Source organism: Palaemon carinicauda, chromosome 14 (genome assembly GCF_036898095.1).
Source record: "Palaemon carinicauda isolate YSFRI2023 chromosome 14, ASM3689809v2, whole genome shotgun sequence".
NCBI lineage: Eukaryota > Metazoa > Arthropoda > Malacostraca > Decapoda > Palaemonidae > Palaemon > Palaemon carinicauda.
In genome coordinates, this window is record NC_090738.1 from 100024147 (window position 1) to 100034265 (window position 10119).

At 38.6% G+C, this 10119-nt stretch overlaps 1 protein-coding gene across 1 annotated transcript; it reads left to right on the top strand.

Moving 5' to 3' along the window:
* The first annotated feature begins 6951 nt into the window (after window positions 1-6951).
* Window positions 6952-7305, top strand: LOC137652901 (uncharacterized). Its single transcript, XM_068386297.1, has one exon. It carries the CDS (start codon window positions 6952-6954, stop codon window positions 7303-7305), a length of 354 nt encoding a protein of 117 aa, XP_068242398.1.
* The last annotated feature ends 2814 nt before the right edge of the window (window positions 7306-10119 follow it).

Below are 10119 nucleotides of genomic sequence, written 5' to 3' on the forward strand. Positions count from 1 at the left end.
TTCAGGAAAACCCATGACAGTCCATTTGTGGAATTTGTTCGGGAGAAGGAGCAGTATTTTGATGACTGGCTCAAGTCCCAAGAGGTGAGTGATTTCGACAAACTGAGGGAGCTTATGTTGGTCGAAGAATTCGAACTTTCTTTGTCCCGGGACCTTCGAACTCATTTGGAGGAACTTAAATTAGATGTGTTGCAGGAAGTGGCTATAGCAGCCGATGAGTATGCACTGACTCATCGTCAGGAGGGTAAACTGACAACCTCTAATAAAGCAGGTGATGATGGTCACATCTGGCTACAGTCCAACTACGGAAAGAGAAAAGAATCTGGGAAGAATGAGAATCTCTGATATAATTTTAGTAGTAGCGGTAGTCGGGGTAGTCCCCGAAGTAGTAATTTTACTAGTAAGAATAGTCTTGTTTGCAGAAATCAGGTTTTCCGAAATAACAATCACCCTGGTAATGACAGTACCCAAGATAATCGAAGTAGAGAGGTGCAGTGCTTCTGGTACAACTGAAGGGGTCATGTCAAGGCCAACTGTAATGCCATGAGAAACTACCTGAATCGAGGAAATAAACTGCCAGTTATGGTAGTTAATAAAGCTCTCGGTAAAGAGGTAAAGTCTCTGGATGACGTCCCTAGTGGTAATGATAGTAGTGGTAATGCCCATACTAATAGTAATCAATGACTTTTCCAAATACACCTTTACCGGCAGGCTGTCTTCAGGTCCGACGAATGGTCCAGGTAAGAACATTAGTATTTTGAGAGATTCTGGGGCGGCCCAGTCGTTAATTGTCCGTACTGATGTGCCCCCGAATCATGTATATTTAAATAATGAATTTGTGATGTTGGGGGGTTTCCCTAATACGGTGAATTCCTACCCAATTGAAACCTTCTTTTTGACGACGAAAAAGTTTAGAGGGTAGGTGAGATTGGCTATTGTAGACAATTTACCTGTCCCTGATATTGATTGCTTGTATTGTGGAGGATTAATTTTTTTATTTTATTTATTTCTTGTTTGCCAAATCCTGAGAGAGAGAGAGAGAGAGAGAGAGAGAGAGAGAGAGAGAGAGAGAGAGAGAGAGAGAGAGAGAGAGAGAGAGAGAGGTAGTTAGTGTTTCAATTGTTTGTTGTGAGAAAGACTGTTGGTAAAAATGAGATTGTTTGTTTATGTTTTTAGTTAGGTTACGACAGTGGTGAATGTCCTGGGTGAATGTTTATTTTCATTTGACTGCAGCTTGAGCCAGTTGCGTTTGTGAGTGTTGGATTACAATTTTATTCTTTATTACCTGCGTGGAAGTGTTTATTTATTTAAAAAGTAAGTACAGTTTTGTTTATCTTTGCTTGTTGTGATTGTGAATGATAGGAACAATTTATTCTTTATCATTGATTATAGTGCGATAGTTTAGTTAGCTAGGAGTGTTCATAAGTGTTTTATTTTTTATTTTGGCAGGCCGTAATTCCTCCATTGGAGAGATATCACTTGAATGTGAAATTGACTGTTGATGACCTGGCTTGTTTAAGGAACTTGATTGTGATAGAATGCTCTAGTGGCTTGACCAACTGTTGACGACCTGGCCTGTTTTATATATATATATATATATATATATATATATATATATATATATATATATATATAATATATATATATATATATATTTGGTGTTGGTGTGCGGTGTAATTTAAGTTTGTTAGGGTTTTTTTGTGTTTATTTGAATGGTGTTTATGGTATATTTAGTGTAAAGTTTTTGATGCTGTTGATTTTAGTTTAAAGTGGTAAGTTTTGATTAGTTTGAAGTGTTAAGTTTTGATTAGTTTAAAGTGTTTTCTTGTGTGGATGGTTTATGATTTATTTTTAAGTTTTAAGAAATATAGTTTTAAGGTTATGTTTTGTTTTGTTTTTCTGTCCTTTTGTCTAAGAGTCTGGTTTTAGAAACCGTAAGGGGAAAGTTTGTTTTGTTGAGACATTTGTCAGCTAGAGTGATTCAAGGGTGTGGGGGTTGTTTTTGCAACATCCCGCCACATTATTTTGGTGCCCGAACAGGGACTGCCGAGGTGGGATTGAAGCTAGACTCTTGGACAAAGGACTGCATTAGGATAAGAAATTAGATTAAGGTTGATGTAAAAGGAAGAGCAGAACAAGTTACTGAGGGAGGAATTGTGGTTGATTAAGGAGCGTGAGGCGAATTTGTCTGTAGAGAAAGAGAAATTGTTGCGTGAGAGTGCGAGGTTGAGTGGTGAGAATGAGGAGATGCGAAAGGAACTGAAAGCACTAAAGGGAACTGTAGAGAGAGTGGAAGAGGGTGTTGAGATAAGGATGCGTGAGAATGAGGAACGAATGGAAGCTATGATGGGGCAGGTAATGGGAATGATGGAAACTTTCATGGGTGAAGGCGCAGTCGGAGGAGTGGCCTCTGCTACGGGTAATGGGTTGATAGTGAAAGAGAAGTTAAGGTAGGTGATAATGGGAAAGGAAGTGATAGTGATAGTAATAGTAACAGTGATAGTGAGATTGAAGATAAGGGCATTAGGCATAGTAAGGATGAACAGAAATGTAATAGGAAGAATAAGAAGAAAGGTAAAAGTGATGTGAAGAAAGAGAAGAAAAAGTATCAGGATGATAGCAAGGATGAACGTGAGTGGGTGAAAGTGGTGAGTAAGAAAAGGGCTAGGAAGAGTATAATCAAGGATAGGAGTATGAGTGTGTAATTAGATTCCTTATATTCTAGCGAGGAAGTAGGAAACAAGAAGTTAGGTAGCAGTGATGATAGCAGTGAGAATGAACGTGATGTGTGTAAGACTGTGTTTATGAGAGAGGTACCTCTATGTGAAAGGTTCAATGAGCATAGTAGTAGGGATGTATATGAATTTTTCAAGGAGTATGAGAGGTATTGTCAGGATAAGTATGGTGATAGTAAAAGAGTTTAGGCTAGGGAGTTAGGAGAATAATTGACTGGGTATTTGTTGACGATGTATGGAGTGATAATGAGTGTAGGTGACGTTGATTATGAAAGTGTGAAAAAGAGAACAATTGAGCAGGTAAAACGTATAAAAGGGAGTGTTAGGAATAAGCGTAAAAATGATTTTGATGAGGCAAGGATGAATGCAGGAGAAGCTATATCAATGTATGTATGTAGGTTGGAAACGTTAGCTAGGAAGAAGTATGGGGATGAAGGCATAAATGAAAATAGGGAGTTAATGAGGAAGTTTTTGGCGACCATACCTGAGAATGTGAGTGAATTTATTAATTTGAAACGTAAGGAGAAGATGAGGTGGACGAAAGAAAGATTGACATGGGATGATATACTAGAGATAGTTGAGGATTATGAGTTAGATAGGTGCATGAAAGAAAGTAAATCTGTGAGTGTAAGAACTGGAATGGAAGAAAGTGTAATAGAATTTGGTAGTTATAAGGATGCAATTTTGAGAGGGCCAATGAGGATAGATGATCAGGTAGTGGATAGGAATGTTAGGGTGAGTAATGTGGGAATACCTGTAAGGACAAATGATGGGTTTAGGCAAGGGAATCAGGTTTGGAGGGATAGGAGTACTAGTGCGCACCTAGGTAGGTCAGGTAGTTGTATCCGTGAAGAGAAGTGCTATAGATGTGGGAAAATAGGACATAAGAAGAATGAATGTAGATGGGCTCTAGGTGATTGTTTTGGATGTGGTGAGGTAGGGCATAGAATTAGCGGGTGCGAGAAAGAGAAAGGGGTAAAATATTATCGGTGTGGTATGACTGGGCACATAGCGAGTGGATGTCGTAGTAATCGTATGAATGTGATTTGTGGTAATTGTGGTAAGGATGATCATTATGCTAGAATGTGCAAGGAGCCGCGGGGTAAGTGTACTGAATGTGGTGCAGATGGGCATGTAGCTAGAGTATGTAGGAGGAAGGGATTAAGTCAGCCAGGATGTTCGGGAAACTAGAGTGTAAGAAGGTTCAGCTGGCTGAGTCCTCCTGTGTGTGTGGAAGGAATAGGATCAAGGTTTGTGAGAATGGGATGAATAATTGGTTGGAAATGAGCAAGTATGAATCTAGTATGCATGAGATATTAGGCCTGGAAAATAAACAATTAGTGTTAGTTGAATATAGGAAAAAGAGGCGTTTGAAAGTTTTAAGTAAGGCTGAAAAATGGAAAATTTTATAAGTAAAAGTGAGAATAGAAATATGTATGACAAGGGTGTAAATGTGCAAGTGTGCATGGAAGATAAATGTGTTCATACAGATGAATCAAGGCTGAGTATGAATGATACCTATAGTGTGTGTGGCTTTTCCATAGATGATGTAAAAGAAAGGATGACGAATGTGAGAATGAGAGGTAGGAGAATGATAAGTAGCATGAATGAATCTTTTGCTAAAGTTGAGAATGTTTTTGATGAAATGGATGAACTGTTTACAGAAATGAGTGTAATTTTAGGGCCAGATGAGAACGAGGTAGATATGATTGTACATGATATATTAGATGATAGGGATTTAGATAGGAATAGTGTTAATGTGGCGAATGATTGTGATAAGGAAGAAGTGATTGAGAGAGTATATGGAGGCCCAGTTACTCGGAGTAGAGGTCCCGTTCCCAATTGCGACTGAGTAAAGAAAAAAACCATGTAAGTGTTGTGTGAGAAGCATTTGGCAAAGTAAGGGGGGAGGAATGTGGAGGATTAATTTTTTTATTTTATTTATTTTTTTATTTGCCAAATCCTGAGAGAGAGAGAGAGAGAGAGAGAGAGAGAGAGGGGGATAGTTAGTGTATCGATTGATTATTGTGAGAAAGACTGTTGGTACAAATGAGATTGTTTGTTTATGTTTTTAGTTAGGTCTCGACAGTGGTGGATGTCTTGGGTGAATGTCTATTTTGATTTGACTGCAGCTTGAGGCAGTTGCGTTTGTGAGTGTTGGATTACAATTTTATTCTTTATTACCAGCGTGGAAGTGTTTATTTATTTAAAAAGTAAGTACAGTTTTGTTTATCTTTGCTTGTCGTGATTGTGAATGATAGGAACAATTTATTATTTATCTTTGATTATAGTGCGATAGTTTAGTTAGCTAGGAGTGTTCATAAGTGTTTTCTTTTTTTATTTTGGCAGGCCATAATTCCTTCTTTAGAGAGATTTCACTTGAATATGAAATTGACTGTGGATGACCTGGCTTGTTTAAGGAACTTGATTGTGTTAGAATGCTCTAGTGGCTTGACCAACTGTTGACGACCTGGCCTATTATTTACAATTAAGATTTTGTATAATGCGCGTTATTGATAATGATGATGATGATGATGATGACCACCACCACAATCAGGGAAGTAGTTGTGGCAAATTGCCACCCAGTGAACTGTTAAACACATAGTTGTATTAGTGTGCCGTAAAGACAGTTCGGCTTGTGTATAGCGACAGTGTTGGTGTCCCATAATATTTATAAAAGATATATATATATATATATATATATATATATATATATATATATATATATATATATATATATATATATATATATATATATATATATATATATATATATATATATATATATTTATATATATATTCATTTATTTATTTATTTATTTTTGGTGTTGGTGTGTTGTGTAATTTAAGTTTGTTAGGGTTTTTTTGTGTTTATTTGAATAGTGATATGGTATATTTAGTGTAAAGTTTTTGATGCTGTTGATTCTAGTTTAAAGTGTCAAGTTTTGATTAGTTTAAAGTGTTAAGTTTTGATTAGTTTGAAGTGTTAAGTTTTGATTAGTTTAAAGTGTTTTTTTGTGTGGATGGTTTATGATTTATTTTTAAGTTTTAAGAAATATAGTTTTAAGGTTATGTTTTGTTTTGTTTTTTGTCCTTTTGTCTAAGAGTCTGGTTTTAGAAACCGTAAGGGGAAAGTTTGTTTTGTTGAGACATTTGTCAGCTAGAGTGATTCAAGGGTGTGGGGATTGTTTTTGCAACATCCGCCACAGTATGCAAATGACCTGGCTTCGAGGAAGGAAATGGCCCTTCCCGATATCAACCTTGACTTTACTTTCAGGTACAGGGGATACAAAACCTATAGGTGTAACGACTAGTTTGCGTGCCAAAGAGGTAGGTGATTTTGACATTGATTTGGATGAAATAGGCAATCAACCTGTGATGGAAGTGCAAAGTGGCGAGGATTTAAATTTACAAAATGTTCATTGGGATTCTGAGGCTTTCAGACAGGCTCAGAATTTAGAATTTCGCACTGATAATGACGAGGCTGCTTTTGAGGATATTACCAAACCTTTCTTTTCCAGGATCAATGATTCTTTTTATCGGGTCAGTTGAGCCAGGGAAATTCCAGCCGATAAAGTAGAAGTTAAAAGGCAGTTATTGGTTCCCGAAAGGTATAGAGAAAAGTTTGTCGGGGCATTTTGGGGTACGTAAATGCTTCCAGAAGTTAGCAGAATTAAACTTCTGGCCAAGGATGTGCCGGGATGTGAAGAAATTTGTATCGTCGTGTCAGGTGTGCCAACTGGTTCGCAAGCCAAATCAGAAAATTCCGAAAGCCCCGCTGATTCCCATTCCTGCTGTGGGAGAACCTTTCAGAGAGGTAATTATAGATGTGGTTGGACTCCTCCCACGGACGCGCGGAGGATGTGAATATTTATTAACATTAGTAGATAGAATTTCCAGGTACCCAAAAGCTATCCCGCTTAGGAGTGCGAAGGCAGAAAAGGTAGTGGAGGCGTTGATAAACTTCTTCACCAAATTCGGTATCCCAAAGTTCCTCCAGAGTGATTGTGGGACGAATTTCACAAGTAGGACGTTCAAAAGAAAAATGTCAGAGCTCGGAGTGAAACACATTACGTCGTCGCCGTACCACACCGAGAGTCAAGGTTAAGTCGAACGTCTGCACTAAACGTTTAAGTCAGTATTAAAAAAAAATTTTTATGAACATGGTACGGAGTGGGACAAAGAGGTCCCTTATGCTCTGTTTGCTCTTAGGGCGATGCCTAATGAGTCTGTCGGTTTTTCCCCATTCCAGTTGGTGTTTGGGCATATTGTACGAGGCCCCCTCGATGTGGTGAGGGAACATTTAGAAAGTAATGGTATAAATGAGATTAATGTTATTGACTATTTATCTAATTTACAGGAGGAATTACGAAGTGCCTGGGAGTTCGCTTGGAATAATTTGGTAGCCAGTCAATCTCGGATGAAATTTCAGTATGACTTAGGCACCAAGTCACATTCATTTGAGGTTGGTGATGAGGTTTTAGTCCTTCTTCCCCTCCCAGGGAATATGTTAAAAACCCAGTTTTTAGGCCCATGGAAGATATTAAAGAAATTGAACGAGGTTATTTAAGTGATCGAAACTCCTCAAAGGAGGAGGAAGACCCAAATTTGCCATGTAAATATGCTGAAACCATTTGTGAACAGAGAAGTTACAGTAGATCCTGTAGCTGTAGTAAACGTCCATGAGGATTTAGAGGTAGGGACAGATAAATTTGATCAGGATAATTTGAAAAATCCTGTGGAATTTAGTAACCTTTCTGAGAATTCTACAATACTTAATACTTTAGAGGAAAAGCTTCAACATTTAGAAGAAGCTCAGGTGAAATCATTAGTGAGTTTAATTAACGAATATAAATTCTTTTTTCAGGATTCCCCTGGCAGAACTCGCCTTTTGGAGCACGACGTTGAAGTTGACAATACCAGTCCAATTAAGCAATGTCCTTACAAGCTGAATCGCTTCAAGAGGAACTTCGTGCAAGCAGAGGTGAATTACATGCTCGATCACGACCTGATAAAACCCAGGAGTAGTCCGTGGAGTTTTCCTGTGGTTCTAGTTAAGAAGGAGAGTGACCAGCATCGGTTGTGCTTCAATTACAGGAGGCTGAATGAGGTTACCAAAACTGATTCTTATCCTTTACTGAGGATGGAAGATTGTATAGATAGAATCGGCTCTGCGAAATATATTAGTAAGTTTGACTTATTAAAAGGCTATTGGCAGGTAGGTCTGATTCCACGTGCTCAAGAGGTATCTACATTCGTAACTGGGGACGGTTTGTATGAGTATAAAGTCATGCCGTTCGGCATGAAAAACGCCAACGCCACGTCCCAGCGGCTAATGAATCTGGTCACCAGTAAGGTAGAAGGTTGTGTAGTTTATATTGACGACATAGTTATTTACAGCGACGACTGGGAGTCTCATATCAAGTGTATTAGAGCCCTCTTTGAGGAACTGAAGAAAGCTGAGTTAGTTATAAACCTAAAGAAGAGTGTGTTTGCCCGTGCAAAAATATAGTGTACCTGGGACACAAAGTAGGTTTGGGCAGGGTATCTGTTAAACAGGCGAATGTGGAAGCCATTACAGAATTCCCAATTCCTGAGAATAAGAGAGACGTCCGAAAATTCCTTGGAATAGTGGGGTACTACAGGCGTTTCGTGAAAAAATTCGCAGATTTGGCCGCCCGACTAACAAATTCATTGAAGAAGGATGTGGCATTTTTCTGGGACGATGGATGTATGGGAGCTTATAAGAAGCTCAAAACTCTACTGACCAGTTATCCAGTTCTAAGGTCTCCAGATTTTGCAAAGGCTTTTTCCTTCGCCACGGATGCCAGCGATGTTGGCATTGGTGCAGTTTTGTTACAGGAGGGAGAGGATGGGATCCTTCATCCTGTAGCTTATTTTTCGAGAAAGTTGATAGCCGCACAGAGAAGGTATTCGACCATCGAAAAGGAGGCCTTGTGTTTGGTCAAGTTGGTTGAACACTTTGATGTGTACTTAAATCCGACGATGTATCCCATTGACATTTACAATGACCATAACCCATTCGTATTTTTAAATAGGTGTAAAGATAAGAATCAGCGAATACTATGCTGGAGTCTGTTCCTACAAGAATATAACCTTGGGATCAAGCATATCTCTGGTAAGGATAATGTGATATCGGACGCCCTCTCTAGGGCTTTCCCCACCGAGGTTGATAGGGTAAATTAATCATATTGAAACTGAATTTTCAGGTGCCTGGCTCTCTCAACAAAGTTTAATAGGATTATCTAGAGGTGTTAGTACAATGAAAGTCTATTGAAATGTGGTGTTATATATTTATGCCCGTAGCAGCAATAGGCTGGTTTAGGATAATAAAGTAGGTTTGATTGATATATTAATGGTGGTAGGTTAATTTGAGATATATATGTGATTTAAGTATGTGTCTCCCTTAAAATGAATATTTTTTTTTTCCTTTAAGGTGGGGAGCTGTAAGGCAGCGCAGCTCAATTGATAACCCATGCTCACTCTTGCCTTAATATTATTATTGACTTTATTAATTTATTCTTGCTTTTGGTTTTTGTTGCCAGTTATTTACCGTAACTTTGTAAGGTATTTACAGTAACTTTGATATCAGCAATTGATGATTTTTGGTTTCCACTTTGATTATTTAATCACCTCGTTTAGGAGGTTGTTTCCTGATAACAGTTTGTTGGACCCTCTCTTCAGTGTCTGATTTTTTTTTTTTTCCATATTTACGAGAGCGAGTGGGCGTGGCCAGCAGTTACCAGTTGGCGGTGTGTGCTTTTGTCGAAGGGGAAATCCACAAGACAGGAGTTCTGTGTGCGGCCTCCCGACAGAAGGATTCTTGGACGTGCGGGGCAAAACATATGGCAGTGTCGGCAACTGACTTACTCCCTTGTGTGAGGGAAAGGAGAAAGAGATTTGGTGTTTCTCCTTCTTGACCTGAGTGAGACATAGTGCTCAGGTGTCCGTGCTTCAGTGGTAGTCACAGGAGACTGTTGATAATTGTATGTTGTTGCATCGCCTCTGCCTCCTCCGCAAAGTCCATTACATCCTTGAGGTCGTTATTCTGCGCTTCAGCTACGAAGAAGAATAAGATATTTAACCTTACTATAATTGTACTATTTTCGGGATAAAAGTCGTGTTGAAGAGTTTCACTGACCGGTCAACTTGAGGAAGATTGACTCCATATGTGTGACCTGTCTGCTTTAATTATTTATGCCTGTGAATGTGTGTGTTTTTGATCAAATGTTAGATTCATGGAATCGTTGTGTTTGGCTAGGATTAAGGAATCTTTCTCTCAGTATCCTTTCCTGTCGTATAAATGTGGTTTAATAGTGGTGTTCGTGAATTCTCGTCTCCTCCTATCACTCTCTCTCATACT

Bases quoted from the DNA above. Each gene is read 5' to 3' on its own strand.
- LOC137652901 (XM_068386297.1), top strand. From the start codon at position 6,952: ATGCCTAATGAGTCTGTCGGTTTTTCCCCATTCCAGTTGGTGTTTGGG.